The sequence below is a fragment of the Balaenoptera borealis genome, assembly GCF_965194805.1.
Source record: "Balaenoptera borealis genome assembly, chromosome: 7".
Classification (NCBI taxonomy): Eukaryota; Metazoa; Chordata; class Mammalia; order Artiodactyla; family Balaenopteridae; genus Balaenoptera; species Balaenoptera borealis.
Genome location: NC_138864.1, coordinates 129,144,881 through 129,165,916, shown reverse-complemented (window position 1 = coordinate 129,165,916; position 21,036 = coordinate 129,144,881). Strand labels below are relative to the sequence as shown.

Genomic DNA, 21,036 nt, shown 5'->3' with positions numbered 1-21,036 from the left:
TACCCAGAGCCGAGCCACGTAGACGCACACCCGCCCCTGCCCCCAAGAGCCACGGAACCAACACATCGCCAGTATCAGAGTGGCACCAGGGCAGCGTGAGCACCGCGGTGTGATACCACTGCCCTCATCAGCTTTCCCGGGACACCAGGCAGAAGTCTATTCGCCGACACAGCCTGTGAGAAGTATCTGCAGCCTCTCCCATGGTGTGAGCACAAAACTACCAGCACCAAGCAGAGAGCAGAACGGAACCAGGAAACAGCAAACGAGACAATGGAGAAAGGAGAATCTTCCTGAAGTGTAATTTTCTCAGTAATGTAATGCTAAACCCAGTGAGACCTGGCGAGGTGAGGGTCACTTCTGGAGGGCCCGGAGAGCACGTACGGGAAGGGCTGTTACAGGTCAACCTTCTCGAAGCCTTGCTCAGCGCATCTCAGACGGCAGGCGTTACTGTCCAGCATACCTTCTCTGAAGCAGAGGCGGCTGTACCCTGTATGAACTGATGACATTTAAACAAGCCTGATAAAACTAACGTTCAGAAGCTGTGGTTTCACTAGGGCAGAACAGAACTAATTACAATGATTTGGGGTACGACTCCAACACAGACTTGGGAAAAAATTTAATGCAAATATTTAGCCACTGGAACATACAAATAAATATGCTCAGAATAGCTGAGGAAAAAAACCCAAGTAAGTGTTAACTGCCCATTTCTCTTCAGTCCCAGATATTCCATTTCCAAAATACTGATAATGAAATATACAAATCAACTAATAAGTAAAGAAGATATAGAACATCCAACACAAAATGACCTAAAATAAAAATAAAACCAAGGACAAACCCTAATTATTTTATTTCTGTATATCAAGACTACAAAGAGCATTTAAACACTTAATTTATTCTTCAAATTAAGAAATTATACATTTTGTTTCGATAACGGTCACGGTCTCGAAAGTGTCATTCAGTCCTCCCACATTTAGAAGTATATTGCTAATTCTGGCCAGTTCAACACGACAGCCCAGAGCTCCAGTGGCAGCGAAACACCAGCCGTGGGAGAGAAGTCGCGCGCGGTCCAGGGTCCTCCGCGGCCCCAGCATCTGTGTTCACAGGTGACGCTCTGAAACGCTCTCCGCTTTTGGAGACTTGTGGAGACTGAAACCACCCAGGTCCTGATAAAGTGCCGAATCCCGAGAGACTCACCCAGGCCCCGGGCGCCTGGGCCGCCCGCCCCTCCTACACAGCAGCACCGACGGGGGGCAGAGGGGGCGGGAGCGCGGCGTGCCCGCACATCCGGGAGGACCGGCCCGCGGAGCCCGGGCCGCAGTGCAAAGGCGCAGGGCCACTTTGGTTCAAGTGACTTGAGACGGCGCTGCAGGGTCTCCTCTCCCCGAGCCATCGTGAGTCACACACGCCGCAGGGACTGGACCGAGACCCCCTCCCCTGAAAGCTCTCCAGGCACAAGGTGGAGACAGAAATGGAAAAAGAAGGAAGTGCCCGCCTCATACACACCCTCACACAGTAACGTCTAAACCATCAAGATGCAGGTCAGTGGCAGGCCGGAAACAAGCATGCTAGTCCCATTTTGGGGAAATGGCTTAAAAAACACAAATAAAATATTACCACTGTTATCTACTTTCCAAACCTAACCACTGTGGGAAAAGGCAGCAGGGGGAAAAAAAAAAAGCCTTTAGTTTTACCAATTAGGCTTGTAAACAATTCAACCACACGAGAAGCAGTGGCCCCGAGAGCGAGAGCGAGCCCCTCCGCCCTCAGGCCCGTCTCTCTGCAGACCCAGAGCTGGGCCGAGCCACAAGCAGCGCCTCTCCCAGGAGCCCGGGCCGCGTGGCTCGGGCCGCGCTCGGCTCCACCAGCAAAGCCAAAGCTTCATCTTTGGTTAATTTCACTGAGTTGCCACCAGTCTTACAACCGTGCTCTTCTTGGCAAAATTACTAAGTTAGCCACGTGGCACATAACATTTGTTATTTTAAGTTATTTGAAAAGCAACGCCCATCTAAATATGAGAGCACAACTTAATAAATCATTTAAAAATGCAGGAAGAGGGGTGGCGGGGGAGGGACCCAGGAGAGCCAAGGGTCCAGCCTGGGCACCCTGCTGGCCTGAGGTGCCGCGTGGAGACCCTGGCCTTTGCCGTCGAGGGTGGGCCGCGGCCGTGCCGGCTCAGCTCAGCTCGAAGCCCGCGGCGCACTCGATGGCGTAGAGCAGCTTGCTTCGCAGCAGTGCCTCGTCCTGGAACTCGGGGAGCTTCAGCAGGTTCATGCAGGTGCTGGCCGTGGGCAGCCGCTCCAGGTCGGAGCCCCCGTTGTGAATGCAGAACGCGGGGTACAGCTCCTGGAAGACAGCGGGTGCGCAGGAGACCGTTAACAAGCACGGCCTGAAATGAGCTTTTCAGACTCACACACAAAAGCTGCCGCCCCCAGTCACCTTTCCCCAAAAGGACACTCGCCCTTTCACTGTGCTCAAGACTCAGCTCTGAATTTCTACCAAATACTGTACCCTGGGCTCCACACATAAAAAGGGATAAAGAATAGCATTAATTCATGGGAGACACAGCCTTGTCAGTGAACAGGGCCTCTAAAGCTTTCATTTTTTAGTCTTTTAAAAATGTGTTTAAAATTCAAAAAGGTACAAGGGTAAAGAGCTGAATATATAAACCTCTGCTTATGCCAAACTACAGGAAAGGCAGAAGCCCGTCTTCTCCAAACGAACCACACTGTGGGTCAGGCTCAGGAGTCACGTGGAAGCAGCAACAGGAAGCGTAAAACAATTTCAATCAAGGAGAGAAAAAGGCAATCTCTAAACATCGAAAGCAAAATGAAACAAATAAACCTATTTATTGGTGGCTTAATCACACAGAGAGGAATATTTCCAGTGTTTTAGAATTGCAAAGAGATCTTCAACGGCTTTCAGAAATGTCACAGTAAATTATTTGTATTGTTCTAAAACCACTGTAGTATGATGTATAACTATTAAGTATTTTTTTATGGCTGCTATTAATTTTTAATTAATTTTTTGGCTGCGTTGGGTCTTCGTTGCTGCATGCGGGCTTTCTCTAGTTGCAGCGAGCGGGGGCTACTCTTCATTGCGGTGCGCGGGTTTCTCATTGCGGTGGCTTCTCTTGGTGCAGAGCACGGGCTCTAGGTGCGCAGGCTTCAGTAGTTGTGGCATGTGGCTCCAGTAGTTGTGGCTCGCAGGCTCTAGAGTGCAGGCTCAGTAGTTGTGGTGCACGGGCTTAGCTGCTCCGAGGCATGTGGGATCTTCCCGGACCAGGGCTCGAACCCGTGTCCCCTGCACTGGCAGGCGGATTTTTAACCACTGCGCCAGCCGGGAAGTCCCACCATTATATAAGTATTAGATAGAACTATAACTTATAGTAGGACCCTAGAACTTATCAGAGGAAGCAAATGAACTAACAGGAGCCAAGATCATCATAGGTAAAGAGAGACCCCAACATAAAAATCAAAGAAATAAAAACCTTATATGCCTAAATTTCAATTTGAAATAGCAGTTTGAACTTGTGATGAATTTTCCTCTTGGGGACAAAAGAACGCCCATTTCCTAGCTCTGTCCACTGAAAAGGCCTGGACACAACGACCACCTGTGACAATGAACAGATCAAGTGCCTGGGTTTTGGTCTCTACCAACCTATTCTCGAAGAAAGGAAACAGGGCTTCTTGGGAAAACATCTGATTCCAGACGTGGGCCAGGAAATGTACGTGACAAGTGTTACTATCTTGTCATACCAAAAAGCAAGAAAGCAACCCAAAGCTACCTGGGACTCCGGAGCCCACATGAAGGCCCTCGCCCACCCATGTATGGGATACTGAATATCAAAGAGTGACTGCAATGGATTGAAACACATCAAACGTTAAAAGTTCATAATGATAATAAAGGAACCAAAATGTACTTTAGAAGATGCCAGTTATCCCCCTCAATGTTCTGATAACTTGTAAATGAGGAATAATCAAGATTTACTTGATTATTGTATCTTGGCTGTACAAACAGTCCTCAGGGTAACCAAAGAGTTGATGAGAAAAAGTAAAGTTTTCCTTCAGAGAAAAATCAGCTAAGAAAGGAAGAAATGATACAGCTGGAAGACGGCTGTCTTTAACCACAGTGAGGGATGGATCTAGGCGGTGACCGAGCACAGTGACTGCTCAGCCCCGCAGACGCCCGGATGCTGGAAACAGCCGGAGCCGCGCTGCAGAGGTGACTCACGACCACTGGGTCCGACGCTGCAGCCAGAGGATGTGGGCATCACGACGGCGTCCGGGCAGTGTTGCTGCCAGAGGAAACATTCACATCTAGAATCTGCTGAAACCTCTAGCGACCAGTTTACAGGACACGCAGAGAAGCAACCCAGCTCCCCCACTGACCGGACCACAGGCACAGTCGGGGAGGGCGGGGCCTGCAGGCCAGGAAGGACTAGAGAGACGCCCCAGGCAGACGCAGCGCCTGGACTGCGGCTTGCCCGCAGCAGCCGCACCGATGCCGTCGGGCATTCGCAGTCATTTTCTAGACATAATAATGACGTTGTGGCTATTTTTCTAAGCTACAGCGTAAAAACTCCCCCAGCTGCCCAGTTCCCACCCCGTGAGCAGCAACGCTGTGGGTGTCTTGAGGACCTTCCACAGAGACCTGATGCAGAGACGAGAGAGTGTTTTCTCCCTCCTCCACCTAACAAGCATAACGCGCTAGCGCGTTATAGACGCTGTCTGCACCTGGACGGTTTTCCATCTGATAACGCGTCTCTGTGGCCTTCCCGCACCAAGCCGGTCTCCCCACTGCTTCTCTGTAGCTGCACGGGTCCCAGCAGGCACCTGCAGCGCTCTTTGTAAATGGACACTTAGGTCGGTTCCACTTTTTCCAAACAATGATGCAATAAGTAACCATGTCCTCCAGTCGTTTTACACTGGGCAAAAGCATCTGCAGGCTGAACTCCTAGACACTGTTCCAGGCGGAACACGCCAGGTCCTCTGATGGTTACAGATAACCAGTGACTCTCTCTGTGACACGTGAATGTCATTAGATACAAGATGTGATGTATACGATCCCTTCCAGCAGGAGCACAATAAAGTGGGGACTGTCTACCCAGACAGCCTCAGCCTGCTAGCTCTCGGGCCTGCGTGCTCTTGCCTTTCCACTACTGCGGGGTTTCAGAAGCCTGGCTAGTTAAACTTCCTTGCCAAACGTATGCAGAAAACGGCGACAGAAAAGCAAAATGGCAGCCCAGCTCAGGTGCCTGGCGAGTAGTGAGAACAAGGACGGTGGACCTCTGGTCGGCGCCCTTTACACTAGCATGCTCCCTCCCTAGAGCTGCGACAGGAGCGAAAACGCTTCAAATGCCACCGCAGAGGCAAGTCTATTCAGTGGTCTCTGCGGACACTGGCTCCAAATCCTCCTCTTGTGGGTGTAACCTGATAACTTTGTGGGGACAGCCTGGCAGGAAGCAGCAGGAACTCACACACATTCACATCCTTCATTCACCATGGCCTCTACTTCTAGGAGTGGATCCTAATAATCAGAGATGCAGACGATTTAGGTACAAGGATGCTGACGGCACTATTAGGAAGGAACAGTTGTAAACAACTAATAAAAAAAAAACAGTACATCAATTGTGGTAGACTCACATGATGTGACATTATGAAGTTTATTAAAAATATTTCAAAGACTATTTAATATGTGGAAAAATGATCCTGATGTAATGCTGAGTGAAGAAAGCAGCCTGTAAAACTGAACACGATACAGCTTAAGTTATATTTTAAAATCATGTCTATCTGCATAAACACATGCCCATATATATATATATAGATACAAACACACATTCACGTAAAAACACGATAATGGTTAGAATGGGAGCAATTATAGGTATTTTTTTTCTTCCTTATACTTAACCACAACTTCCAATTTTCTATAATGAAAACATTAATTTTGTTGCAAGGAAAAAAAAGAACAAAACAGGAGTGCAGCTCCTGCCCTGACTGGGACCCTGAGCACGTGTCACGTCAGCCCACGACAGGTGCCTGAAGGGCCGAAACTGCATTTCAACTGGGTTTTGTTTCATCTACACGTTGAATTTAGCACATACTTTATGACATGGGCAAAACCGAGCAGTGAGAGCACGGCCACGAATTGCTGACTCCAGAGACTTACACGTTTCTTATCATCAGTCTTTACGCGGTTCTCTACTGGCAAATAAAAACTTCATTTACACAATCCCTGTCGGGGCTTCCCTGGTGGCACAATGGTTAAGGATCCGCCTGCCAATGCAGGGTACACGGGTTCAAGCCCTGGTCCGGGAAGACCCCACATGCCGCGGAGCAACTAGGCCCGTGAGCCACAACTACGGAGACTGCATGTCACAAATACTGAAGCCCACGTGCCACATCTACTGAAGCCCGCGTGCCTAGAGCTCGTGCTCCGCAACAAGAGAAGCCACTGCAATGAGAAGCCCGCGCACCGCAACAAAGAGCAGCCCTCGCTCGCCGCAACTAGAGAAAGCCCATGCACAGCAACAAAGACCCAATGCAGGCAAAAAAAACCAAAGAAACAAAAACTATATGGCATGTTAATATGTGCTAAAACCCACTGTCTTTACCCCAATTATAGTTTATGTGCCACTTTATTTTTATTTTTTAATAAATTTATTAATTTAATTTATTTTTGGCTGCGTTGGGTCTTTGTTGCTGCACACAGGCTTTCTCTAGTTGCCGCGAGCGGGGGCTACTCTTCGTTGCGGTGCGAGGGCTTCTCATTGCGGTCGGTGGCTTCTCTTGTCGCAGAGCGTGGGCTCTAGGCGTGCGGGCTTCAGTAGTTGTGGTACGTGGGCTCAGTAGTTGTGGCTCGCAGGCTCTAGAGCACAGGCTCAGTAGTTGTGGCGCACGGGCTTAGTTGCTCCGCGGCACGTGGGATCTTCCCGGACCAGGCCTTGAACCCGTGTCCCCTGCATTGGCAGGTGGATTCTTAACCACTGCGCCACCAGGGAAGCCCCTGTGTGCCACTTTAAATGTCTCATAAAAATGTTAGAAACGGAACCAAAAGAGAAACAGAAATAACATTTATTACATTTATTATTTAGCATTCTGAGTACACTGAGGGCAACAATTTTCTCAAATGCTTGAATATACTAAAATAAAAACATCACAGTTTTGAAACAGAAAAGGGCCTCTGAAGGCAGGGTCAGTGAGTACTGGGTAAATGGATAAATGATTGGTAAATGCAAAGTTTGAAATATATTTTGCAGTTAAATGCCACATTTTACTGTTTCTATCATAATGCTAAATTGAATTTCCTATTTGGGGTCTCAAAAGTTTAAAAAAAATGAAGTTCTTTGTTGAAATCTGAGTCAAGGGTACCATTTTGTGCATAACTAAACAGAGTACAACGGGAATTTGCATTAATTCAGAGTGAGAAAAATCATCAATTTATTATGTGGCCTGATGGCAACTTAACAATTTTCTACAGCACTTTAATGATTTTTTTGGTCTGTAACAATCACATTCATTAAACATATTAAACTTCAATTAGCTTTAGCAGATGCTACTCTTCGCCAATAATCTGGCAATAAGGAGTTTCATAACGTTGAAATTATGCATGCCTGCCACTGCTACTGATAGTACTTCAACTAAAAGCCATTCTCTTCTTTCAAATCTGAATTCTGTCAGCCCTTTCAGCACACACACTGAGCTAACCGGAAAGCATAAACATTACGGTGATTTCCCCAAATCTGGAGTCTAATGACAACCACAAAAGCATTTGAAAACTCTTAAATAAGTTTCGCATTTAAAATGTTTCAGATCATTGAAAAAAATGTGAAACAGGAAGACTGTCTCATGGCTTCCAGAAAGTTATTTTTCATGGTATAATGGTAACTCAATTATGATTATATGGGATCATCAACACAGGACCAGAGAACTTTCACTATAACTCTACTTGGGATTTTGAAAGTTAATGTAAGTCCCTCAACTTTTCCTGTCCTCCAAACCTGTAATACTCCTACTGGCTCTTCCACTGGCTGCCAGAAAGTCTAGAACCTTCCAGCAAGACTCCTAATTTTTACTGAAGCAAAAACCACGGGCTTTAACTAATTAACCAGGAGCTGGCAGAAATCTCTAGGTCTTCCACCCAGCTTTTTGATGGAGTAGGTCCCTCCAAACTTCCCTTCTTGAAACTAGATGCTTAGTTTTCTTACTTCTAGGTTTGGTGTGGTTTTGAAACTGGAAGATACTGTAAGCTTTGTCTCTCAAAATAAATGTTACTGACAAAATTACCTAATCATGTTAAAATCTTCATATATAAGAATTTAATTCATATGACTGTTTAGAGAGACAACACTAACTGTTCCGATGGGAAACCTCCTATATTAGCTCCATGTATTTGTGCCGCTGGCACTTCTCATCTGCCTTCTTCCTGCTCTTTAGATCCTACACGGCCAGATTTAAAGACTTCGCTACAAGCCCAAGAGGAACCAAAACGCAGAGACATGTTTCTTTCACGTTGTTGCCCAATTTTCATTAGAGTCACAGAGGCCAATTTTCATATCTGGTTCTGCAGGCCAGGGCTTAAACCCACGAAGTAGATCCATCTATTTCTTTTGGGAGGAGGGGGGATTATATACCAAGCTAGAAGCATCACTAAATCTTCCTGAGTCACTTTGTTTAGGTGTGTCACTTGCACACAGTTTTTTTCTGACTCAGTCTGAGTGTCTTTCTTCTAATAAATGCGTTTACTCTACGCACGTTCACTGTTGTGGCAGCTCAGCTTGCTCTCATTTCTCTGTTTTCTGTTTTATGATCGTCCACATTAACTTTGTTTTCTATTATCTGGTAAATAGAGTTGGTTTGGTTGCCTTGTTTTGCATGTTTATTTCTCCCTCTGAGAATTTGGAAGATAGAGAAGGGATTTTAGTTCTGCTAGATCACTGAATAATATTATTCAATAATTGTTTATATTCATGTCTTTATTATTCATTGCCCCTGAAATAGTCAGTGATTCACCTCCTACGAAAAACAGAATCACTGCACTTATGCCACACCCCTTTCCCCATTTCTCTACTTTACTGCTCTAGCTCTGATGGCACTTTTGGGGATGCTGTATTAAGCTACTGATGTCAATTAAAAAAAACACCTTAACTGAGGTGTAATTTACATACTGTAATATTTGCCCATTTAAATGTACAATTTAAATCCAACTTCAGGGCTTCCCTGGTGGTGCAGTGGTTAAGAATCCTCCTGCCAATGCAGGGGACACGGGTTCAATCCCTGGTCCGGGAAGATCCCACATGCCGCGAAGCAACTAAGCCCGTACACCACAACTACTGAGCCTGCGCTCTACAGCCCGTGAGCCACAACTACTGAAGCCCAGGCACCACAACTACTGAAGCCCGCGCGTCTAGAGCCCGTGCTCTGCAACAAGAGAAACCACCACAGTGAGAAGCCTGCGCACCGCAACGAAGAGTAGCCCCCGCTCGCCGCAACTAGAGAAAGCCCGCGCGCAGCAACGAAGACCCAACACAGCCAAAAATAAATAAATAAAATAAATTTATATATAAAAAGAAATAAATCCAACTCCAGAATGTTGCCATTTCCCCCCAAAGTTCCCCATTTCCACCCATTTAAAGCCATTTCATGTAAAAGGAATCACACAGTCTGTAGTCTATTGTCTGAGTCCTTTCACTCAGCACAATGTTTTCAATGCTCACACACGTGGTAGTCCGTATCAGCAATCCATTCTTTTTAATTTCTGAATGTATCCCGTTGCCCGGAGAGACTACATTCTGTTTATCCATGACCAGTTTATGGGCATTTGGACTGTTTCAGTTTTTGGTCATTATCAGTCATATTGCTCTGAGCGATCCCGTGAGAACTGTGTGAACACACGTGAGTCCGCTCGTTCCCAGGAGTGGAAGTGCTCCACTGTACTGAGGGATATTCTCGGGTAACGTGCCAGTACCCGCTGAAAATGCTAAACAAAGACTGGAGGAAACCGGCCAGTAAACACAGCGTGCAGCCTCGGCTTGGACTGCAGACCAGGGAAGCCGAAGTCCATGGAGGACACTGCGGGACGGCGGGGCCACTGCAGGTGCTCTGGACACCGAGGGGCAGGTACAAACAGGAGGGCTGAGCCCCCTCCTTGAGTGGATTCAGGGGGTCTGGGCGAGGCCTGAGAATGTTTTAGCTCCGACAAGGTCCCAGGTGGTGCTGAAGCTGCTGGTCTCAGGACCACACTCTGTGAAGCAGAGGCTCAGACAAGCTCAGGACATCACTGCACGTTCCCTACTTTTGATCACTTAACTGTGGCTGTGTAAGAGGGTACTGAGGTGGTCGGAAAAATGTGTAAGAAACATGACGTCTTCAGCTTTTACTCCCAAATGATTCAGAAAAGAAATATACGTATATAGAGAGAATGATAAAACAAATGTGGCAAAATGTTAACAATGGGTCAAAGTGGGTTAATAAGTTCTTTGTTCAATTCTTGCAACTTTTCTATACATTTTAACTAATTTCAAAGTAAAAAGTTGAAGAAAAGAACAACCGATACATAACTCAGTGTCCAATGCAAGGTTATTGGAAAGTGAATGCCAATCCAGTAGGTTTCACAAGCAGACGCGATATACAATGCTTACCTAACTTGATATTATTTTATGTTATATATACCATTGTGTGCCTCTTTAAACTATTAAATATAGCTTTATTTCTTTTACTATGAATAAGGAAAACATAAACTGTCCCATGACCAATTTTATTTTATCTTTTTTATAAATTTATTTATTTATTATTTTTGGCTGCGTTGGGTCTTTGTTGCTGCATGCGGGCTTTCTCTAGTTGCGGCGAGCAGGGGCTACTCTTCGCTGCGGTGCACGGGCTTCTCATTGCGGTGGTTTCTCTTGTTGCAGAGCACGGGCTCTAGGTGCCCGGGCTTCAGTAGTTGTGGCACGCGGGCTCAGTAGTTGTGGCTCGCGGGCTGTAGAGCACAGGCTCAGTAGTTGTGGCTCACAGGCTTAGTTGCTCCACGGCATGTGGGATCTTCCCGGACCAGGGCTCGAACCCGTGTCCCCTGCACTGGCAGGCGGATTCTTAACCACTGCGCTACCAGGGAAGCCCCCCATGACCAATTTTAATTGCTAAGAATATTAAGCCAGTTTATATGAGATCAACATGAATTACCAGAAACGACACAGTAAGGCCAGGTAACATGAAATAAGTAACAGTGAGCAACTAGGAAAAAATATACTACTGCTCATGCATCATTCTTCCCAAACACCCGACATCAACATTCGTAGCCTGTGTTTTCTTCAGTTCAAAAGTGAAACCAGCCTGAGCCGCACAGACGCGTGACACTGATCATTCACGCACGGCACAGTGCGCCCGCCCGGCTGCAGCAGCTCCTCGCTTTTAACCCCCAGCACAGTGACAACCCTCACAGCAAGAGGTCGACACTGCGAACGCAGGGAAAAAAACCCCAGATGAAACCAGCACCAGGATACACAGATAATAACCAATCCTTTAGTGATGGAGCTGAAATACGCAGTTAATGAGGCTAAAAACATAGTACCAAAATAATAAACCAGGTGTTTTGACACACTGTCAATACTATTCTCTGAAAACAATGCGTACGCACTACTTCATTCAGCCCCATCTGCTACCCTGCTGGCTTTCTTAGGTACAAGTTGGTGTTTAAAGCCAGCTGTGGCGAGCTTGTGTACCTTAAACCCCAAGAGAGGGGGGCGGGAGCAGCTTGTCACAAACTTGAGCAGTTTGCGCTTTTCCTCATCCGTGAACCCTTCCACAACTCTCCAGAAGACTCTGATTACGGGGTGGTCAGCAGAATAGCCTCCTATGACAAAAGGAACAGACGTTTTTATTAAAAACGAGGTAACTGCAGAAGCAAGATTCTCCTAAAGGCACCAGAGGAACAAACTTATAAGAGTGATTCCTTTTCGTCGTGCCTGTCCAGTGATGAACAGTCTTTTCTTCTCTCAGCTCATGGCTGAAAGCTAACTCTAGAGAAACACCTTTATTCTGTCCTGGTAGATGATGGGCAAGTACACAGCAAGGGGAGAAGCTTCAGAAGGTAAAGTACCAAAGGCCAGAAGGAGGAACAAACACCCTGCAGCTACAAGATGAACCCTGGCAGCAAAAGATGCCGCAAAGGGGTCTGAGTTTTAAGAACTCTGCTAGGGGTTAAAAATCAGCCTCTGTTGAGTAGCAAACCCTAAATAACAAAGGATTTACATGATTGTCACACATCTAGAGATAGCAGAAACATTGGGATTTTTATTTTTAATAGAGCTAGTTACTTTGCCAACACATCTTAGTATCTAAATTTGTTTTATCACCCATCCTTCCGACAACAAGGTAGAGACCATGGTTACCAACCAACCCCAGCACTCAATTAGACCACTGTTCTGAAGTGGGATATCTGCTACCTACAGCTTTTAATCTAGTTAAGTGCTTCCTAAAACTGAAATAATTGCTATATGTTGTTCCCTCATTGTTAATATACTACAGAAGTATCATCAATAAAATATCTTAAGTGCATTAATTGGCACCAAAATGAATATGGTAATATTTTAAACCTATTTACTAGAATAGGAATAGCTAGGATCATTAAAGGCATACGCTTTCAGTGCAGACAGGATAACGCAAAGAAGCCAAGACCACTTCTTGGCAAAGGAAAGCTTGGATTGATTTCATTCTTTTCAACAGAAGACTTGATAGTGAGGACAATGTGACCTTAGGTATTATCTGCCTTTAGAGTTCAAATTTAGAGCAATACAAATTAATTACAGAAAGGGGAGACACATGCACACATTTATATACATATAAATATACACACATGGATATACGTAATTTACTTTAGTAAATGTATAGTTCTGAAACCATCACCACAATCCAGTTTTAAAACATATCCATTTCCTCAAAAACCCCCATGTCCACCCCATAGACAACCATGATCTGGTCTGTCTCTCAGGGTGCTTTTAAAGATGTTTCACTAAACGAAATTGCACTCACGGTGCTGTGCAACTTTCACTACGATCCATTTCCAAAACCTTTTCAAAATTTACCTTGGAGAAAAGGTTGGGAAACAGCACTCAACAGAACAGAGGAGTCTGGATAGGTTTCTTTTTACAATTGTCGTAAAATATGTAACATGAAATTCACCATTTAAACCATTTTCAGGTGTATAATCCAAGGGTGTTAATTACATTCACATCGTTGTGCAACCATCGCTGCTGTTTCCAACCCAAACGTTTCCATCACCCCAAGCAGACACTCCTATAACCACTAGGCAGTAACTTCCTGTGCCCCCTCCCCAGCCCCTGGTAACCTCACATCTACTTTCAGTGACTAGGAATTTGCCTCTTCCAGGTATTTCATAGAAGTTGAATCATACAGCATCTGTCCTTTTGTGTCTGGCTTATTTCACTTAGCGTAATGTTTTCAAGATTCATCCATGTTGTAGCGTGCATTTGAACGTCATTCCTTTTTTAAGACTGAATAATATTCCCATTGTATGTCTACAACACATTTGTTTATCCATCATCTGTAGGTGGACACTGGGGTTGTTTCCACCTTTTGGCTCCTGTGAACAATGCTGCATGAACACAGGTGTTTCAGTCCTTGCCTCCAATCCCTTTGGATATAGACCTAGGCGTAGAATTGCTGGATTATTATTTTTTTAATATTTATTTATTTGTTTGGCTGCGTCGGGTCTTAGTTGCGGCACGTGGGATCTTCACTGCGACACATGGGATCTTTTGGTGTGGCGCACGGGCTCTAGAGTGTGTGGGCTTAGTAGCTGCGGCACGCAGACTCCCTAGCTGTGGTGTGAGGCATGTGGGATCTTAGTTCCCCGACCACGGATTGAACCCACGTCTCCTGCATTGGAAGGCGGATTCTTAACCACGGGACCACCACGGAAGTCCTGAATTGCTGGATTATATAGTAATTCTATGTTGAGCTTTTTGGGGAACCACCAAACCATTTTCCATGTTGGCTACTTTACATTCCCACCAGCAATGAATGAGGGTTCCAATTTCTCCACATCCTTGCCAACACTTGTTATTTTCTGTGTGTGTGTGTGTGTGTGTGTGTGTAATAACAGCCGTCCTAATAGATGTGAATATATCTCCCTCTGGTTTTGGTTTACATTTCCATAGTGGTTAGTGATGCTGAACATCTTTTTGAGCATACGGGCTATTTGTAATATCTTCTTTGGCAAAATGTCTATTCAAGCACTCTGCCCGTCGTTGAACTGGCTTGTCTTCTTGTTGAGTTGTAAGGGTTCTTTACACATTCTGGATACCAGACCCTCATCAGATATATGATTTCCAAATATCTTCTCCCATTCTGAAGGCTGTCTTTTCACTTTCTTAATAATGTTCTCTGATGCACAAAGTTTGTAATTTTGACGAAGTCCAATTTATTTACTTTTTTTTGTTGCTCCTGCTTTTGGTGTCATATCTAAGAACCCACTGCCAAATCCAAGGTCATGAAGATTTTTCCCTGTGTTCTCCTAAGAGTTTTATGGTTTTAGGTATTACATTAAAGTTCTTGATCCATTTTGAGTTAATTTTTGCATACGGTGTGAGGTGGGAGTACAGCCTCATTCTTTTGCAAAAATCCAGTTGTTCTACAATTAACTTTTCATATAACTGTAAACTTTTCCAAAGAGGTTCTACCATTTAACACTGCCACCAGTCAAGAGGGTTCAAATTTCTTCACATACTAACACTTAGTATTGTCTTCTTTGAGAACAGTCATTCTAGTGGGTATGTAGTGGTATCTCATCAGAATTTAATTTACATTTCCCTAATAATTAATGGTGTTAAACATCTGTTCATGTGCTTACTTGCTTACCAGACATTCGTATATATCTTCTTAAGTGAAACACTTTATTTTCTGCCCATGTTTTAAAATTCAGTTGTTTATATTATTGAGTTGCAAAAGTTCTTTATATACTGTGGACACAAGCCATTATTATATATATTACTTGGAAATATTTTCTCTTAATCTCTGGCTTGTTTTTTTACTTTTTTAATGGTATCTTTTGAAGCACAAAATCTTTAATTTTGAGAAAGTCCAAATTTCTATCAATTTCTTTTTTCTGGATCATGCTTTTGCTGTACAACTAAAAACTCTGCCTAATCCAGAAGTCATGAAGATTTTCTCCTATATCTTCTTTTAGAAGTTTTACAGTTTTGGCTTTTACCTACAGGTCTCTGATCCTGTTGAATTCATTTCTGCATACAGTGTGAGGTCAAGGTCTAAGCTCATTCTTTTTCATGTGCACACTGTTCCAGCACCACTGAACTGTCAAAAATCATTAACTGTAAATCTAAGGATTTGTTTCTGAACTCCCAATTATGTTCCACTGATCACTATGCCTACCCTTGTGCCAATTCCACAACGTCTTAATTATTGTGGTTTTATAGTAAGTTTTAAATCAGAGTGATAATCCTTCAACTTTGTTTCTACAAAATGTTTTGGTTATTTTAGGTCCTTCACATTTCCATATAAATTTTAAAATCAGTCTGCTGATTTTTACCAAAAACCCTGAAAATACCAGAATGACAGACTATGGTTAAGGAAAACAAACCAAAATAATTGTGGTTGTTTTAAGGATGATTTTTTTTTTTCCTTTTCACTGTTCCCAAGTATATAAAATAAAGTTTATGGGACTTCCCTGGTGGTCCAGTGCTTAAGACTCCACATTCCCACTGCACGGGGCATGGGTTTGATCCCTGGTTGGGGAACTAAGATCCTGCATGACGCGTGGCACGGCCAAAAGAAAAAAAAAACCTCACAAACACCCAAAGAGTACACCAATCCAACTCTGAACAACCTAGTTATGCTTTTGTTATTTCGTTAATGACTAATGTTGTTGAGCATCTTTCTATATGCTTATTGGCCATTTATACGTCTTCTTTTTGGTTTTTCATTTTCTTGAAGAGTAAAAACTTTTAAGTTTAATTTAATCAAAAGTAAATATTTTGATGAGGTTCAGTTTTTAGGTTTTTCTTTTTTTTTTGGCCTAGCACTATTTTTCAAAGCAGAAGACTGGAAGCAACCCAGTGGCCATAAGAAGAGGCTTAATAAGGTAAGTTGTGAAGAGAAAAAAGCAGGCTGCAGAATAGTGCATACAAACAAGGAAAATAAGAATGAAATTTGTATTTATATGTAAATATGTAAAGACACCAAGAACAGTGGTTACTCCTGGTGGGGACGGGCAGGGGAGGAATGGGATGGTGGGAAATGAGACAGGAAGAGGAGTTCACTGTAACCCCATACAGCCTGGGTTTCAAATCATGAATGAATTAATTACCCATGTAAAAAAGCATGTTAGAAATTACTCTGGAAATATGACCATCTGTAACATTTTCAGGGATGAATAACTAGTAGTGATAACATACCTGAATAGTTTGTAAAGGATTTTAAGTCCTCCAGACTTATGGGAACTTGTGCACCAGAAATTAATACCTGGAAAAAAGAACAAGTTCCGGTTATAAAACCGGAGGCAGGTCCGAAGAAGGCCTTTCCCGCCAGGAAACACCCGTGCCCGCAGGCGCAAGAAGTGGACCTGGATCTCCTGCTGGTCGAACATGCGCAGCCACTCGAGGCGCGCCACGTTGGCCAGGCCCTGCCGGAACGCCAGGCAGTGCCGGCGGATCTGCCTGTTCAGCCGGTAGTCGGCCACCAGGTGGATGTACGCGATCCGGTTGGCGCTGCTCACCGGGATATCCTTGCCACCCGGTTTCAGCTCAACCACCTGTGAATATTAAAGGGAGAGTCAAAAGCTTCTCAAAGTACAGGGTAAAACAAGAGCAAGAGCAACTGTCTCAAGGGAACCTGACTGTGTTGCTCTGTACATGAGACTCTTAGTGAAAACCAGCACGTGTGGCCTCACAGATGGACGAGTCCTCTGATGGGACCCTCCAGAGCCTGGCATCTTATTCTGTCTTTAAGATCATGAACCACCCCGGCTTTCTCCAAAGTGCCGAGGCATGATGCTACAATGTAATCATGGCAATTCCATTAAAAAAAAATAATGAGAGATCACACAGGGCAATAAAAAAAATTAATTAAAAAAAAAAGAAATCACGAAGTGCAAAGATATGAACCGAACAACCAGCACGAGTCAGAAGGGATTCATTCTGGAGAAAACGCAGCTTAAGGAATTAAGGTTGTAGTAAAATGATTATTCTTACTTGTACATATAGGTAGCATATATTTCTCTCTGTGTTTCCATATTACTACCATAAAGTACTTTGAATATGATAAAAAGGGTAGTGGTAATCACTAGAAATAACTCCATTTCTCATGTATCTGCAAGCATTAGAAAGAACTTCTTTATCACTGTGTAACGACACTCAGAAAATCGCAGGGTCAGGAACCCCCGCGAAGCAACCCTGGAGCGTTGGGGGGAATGAGCCGCAGCGGAGATGGGGAGCCCGGACTCGGGTGCCCTGCACCTCACTTCAGTGCGTGCCACAGAGAAGTCACCCGGCCCTGAACTCTATGACACGGTGACACTTGCTTTGTCCATCCTGGAACTGTGACTATGTAAACTCACATAAGCAAAGCTGACGAGACAAAACTCCACAGACAGTTACAAATATGGAAGCCTAATTCACCAGAGTAGACTTCAGAATCCTTGTTTACTAGCGCTTAAACAAAAGAAATGCATTCTCAAGGCGTGTGGATGAGGTAATGTATGCCAAGGATAAAGAAATATAAATACATCCAAAATAGTGAACAAAGACATTCCAGAGTGGAGGAGTTATTTCGTAAGGGGACTGCTGCCAGTGGAAACTGGGTAACATTCAAAACAGGCTCAATACGCCTAGGAAGTAGGGGGCAAACTTGCAGGGTAAAAGCAGAGGGATGCTTAGATTACGGACCACGGGAAAATGACTGATACCCTCCCCTCCGCCATGATTTCCTTCACAGCCTCTAGCCTCTTGGTAGTTATTATATTCCAAGTGCAGCAAAGACACCCCCTCCCTCTGGGCGATGGCATTTTACCCCAGTTGTTTTATCACTTTACAGAAGGGGATGTTTTAGGATCTGGTGATGGCTTTACTTAAATTATCCTGTCTGATGGTCACACAGCCATCTAGTGCTATCAAAGCTGTGCAGCTTTATCAGATGACGCTCACTGCTCACTAATTCACGTTCTCAGTGCTGCAACCGCCAGGTCCGAGGAGGGGCTCTGGGGAGAGGCCGCGCTGCCTCCTGTGCTGCTCTCCCAACAGGCCTCCTGTCACCCGGGCCACAGGAGCTGGCTGTTCCGTCTCCGCAGCTAAGACACCACCCCCTTCCTTTAAGTGGATTAAAGGCAGGTAATAAATGATGATGTACTGTGTGATCTGGAAGAAAAAGGACCCGTGAAGGTATCGTTTAAAGAGCTTCCAAAGCCCCCGTTACCGGACTAATCAGACAGCACTGACATTTCTAGTAACTTTAAAGTGGTTACACTGGTAATTTCAACTCCTCTCTCTGGCTACACCTAAAAAGCTATGTATGTTTACATCACGTCAAATCTGTCCTCAGAGTTCCGTTTTGAGGGGCATATTTAAATCTTTAAACATGGAATCTTTAAAGCAAGAGCTCTCCTCTCTGCCGCCCTGGACGTCTACACCTTACGGCCCCTGGGAGTGCACAGGCACCGCCCCCTCTGCCCACCCCCCACCCCGTCACTCACGCACAGGGGCTCATTTCATCCTCACGGCAGCTTACCCCCTTCTGAAGATGAGCACGGGGTCTGTGACTCGCCCAAGGTCTCACAGCAAAGCAGCCAAAACAGGGCTTTAGTCAGGCTCTCATGAGTCAAGTCCAGTGCTCGTCTACAGAACAGATGATTATTTATGGATCCATCTTAAGCCCTGAGCATTTTCCTCAAGGGAGATACGTGCATAAATCAGTCATCTACAATTTCAGGTTCGCTTTCGAGCAGGCTAACGAGCAGCTATACTGATCACACTAAAGAAAGAAGCTGGAGCGCAACGCCATTATTTTAAAAGGGAGGACTCATTAACATCACCCGCCAGCACTATGAAGCGTTTGCATATTACAAATCTCTAAGTCACGATGTTTTATAAACCTAAACCTGTATATGAGAACTAGGTTTTTATATATGTTTCTACAGAAATCCATACGCTCTCTCCCCAAATTAGGTACTTTATCAGTGACTTTAATCTTTGCAATTAGACTCTTTAGTATAATTATTCTTATGCATTATCATCTATAATCTCTCTACTCAGTGGGAATGTCTATGAATAATTGGAACATCTTGACTTCACACTTTTGCTTTTAGCAGATTCCAGTATCATCAGTGGCGCTTTAATGGAACTCTTACATATGTGACATCTCACCATTACCGTCTACTTCAGAAGGAAAATGGGAAATACCCCCATTAGCAAAGGCCTCAAAGCTTTCATTTCGCTTCTTCTAAGCCGCGCCACTAGGTGGAGCGAGGCAGCAGCGGCTTCACTATCTGCACGCTGACGTTTCCTTCTGACAATAATAAATCCCGTCTTTAAAAAAACATCTCAATTTTGCAGTGCTGAAATTTCAGCTCTATGAGATGGAAGAAGAGGTCAAAACAAAACAACCAAATGAAATATGGTTCTCAACCCCTCATCCTTTTATCTTACAGCATCGATGCCAGTTCTCAAAGATGCCTAGACGTGACCAAGCAGGAGGAAGGAGGAGGTCTCAGGAAGCATTATTTCCTTTATTCCTGTTTAGGATTTAGTCCACACTTATTTCTGAAAACAGGTAGCTTTAAAGGCTAAGAAACATACTGAAAACTCAAAAACCACAAAGATCATCATTTAAAAAATATCCAGAAGGTTTAGACAGTAGGATGTATAAATCTTTGTGTACGCTTTTTGCTTCAGTTTTGGAAGACATCACGATGGAGGATAAACCACGGAACAGTTCTGTAGTCTAGGGGGGAAGCCAATGAAAAGATACTAAATCTCTTAGTTTTCCTGAGGGACCCTCGGTACTACAGCACAGCGCTGTGTACTATATGTACCACCACAGTGAAACGGCACTTCACACCCGCTAGGAGGGCTATTATTTTAAAAACAGAGAGAAAAGAAAGCAGAAAATAACAAGTGCAGACAAGTATGTGGAAAAATCGGAACCCTTGTGCACTGCTGGCGGGAATGTAAAATCGTGTGAAAACAGTACAGAGGGTCCTCAAAAAGTTAAACACAGAACTGCCATATGACCCAACAGTTCCACTTTCAGGTATACACCCAAAATAACTGAAAACAGGGACCCCAAAAGATATTTATACAGCGACGGCCATGGCATCATTATTCACGATAGCTGAAACAACTGTAATGTCCATCGACAGATGGATAAACAAACCTGACACATCCAACAACAGCACGTTCATCAGCCTGGAAAAGAAGAAACTCTGGAATGTCCTGCCTGCCCCACCCCTCGTCCGACTCAAATAAAATCTACTTAGTCCAAGACACTGATCCACAGAACGTAATTTTACAAATGAAAACTACGGTCAAACTCCTCTCATTAAAAACTTTTTTTCACTGCTTAACCAAACTGTGGTTTCTCTGAATTCTGGAACCACCTGACCCAGAGAATACCCAGGACCTGCCCTGACTCACAGAACCAGAACCTCAGCTTCCGCTGACAGGAGGCGCAAGTGTCTTATCATTACTTTTCCTACTAGCTCTGAAACGCACCTGTTAGGCTCTCTTACCCCGAAATACCCTAAATCAGCTAAGGAATGAAACATCGGCTCTCTTCCTGAGTGTAAGTTTACCCTTCCTAAAGCCCAAGGCCCTAAAAGGTTCTCCACGGACGAGAGGATAAAGCCCAGGCTTCTCGGCTCTGTCTACCTACTCTCCTCCAAGCCTGTGAAACTTCAGCCTCTTCCAAATCAATCTGCTCACCTACCTGGTGACCCCTCATCACCCACCCAGAGCCTCTTCCGGGCAGTCCTCCCTGACCTACTGGGATGGGAGCACTCCTTTTGAGCTACTAC

At 44.5% G+C, this 21,036-nt stretch overlaps 1 protein-coding gene across 4 annotated transcripts in view; it reads right to left on the bottom strand.

Annotated features, from left to right (window-relative positions):
- Positions 1-828: 828 nt before the first annotated feature.
- The window catches only part of UBE3C (ubiquitin protein ligase E3C), a 118,062-nt gene continuing 97,854 nt past the window's right edge, over positions 829-21,036 (bottom strand). For all 4 annotated transcript variants that reach the window (XM_082398823.1, XM_082398824.1, XM_082398825.1 and 1 more), the window contains 4 exons: positions 16,594-16,782; positions 16,427-16,493; positions 11,717-11,847; positions 829-2,343 (listed from right to left, as the gene is read on the bottom strand). In XM_082398823.1, the coding sequence (XP_082254949.1) occupies positions 2,173-2,343; positions 11,717-11,847; positions 16,427-16,493; positions 16,594-16,782 (558 nt within the window). In that variant the 3' untranslated portion in view covers positions 829-2,172. The remainder of the gene's footprint in view (positions 2,344-11,716; positions 11,848-16,426; positions 16,494-16,593; positions 16,783-21,036) is intronic.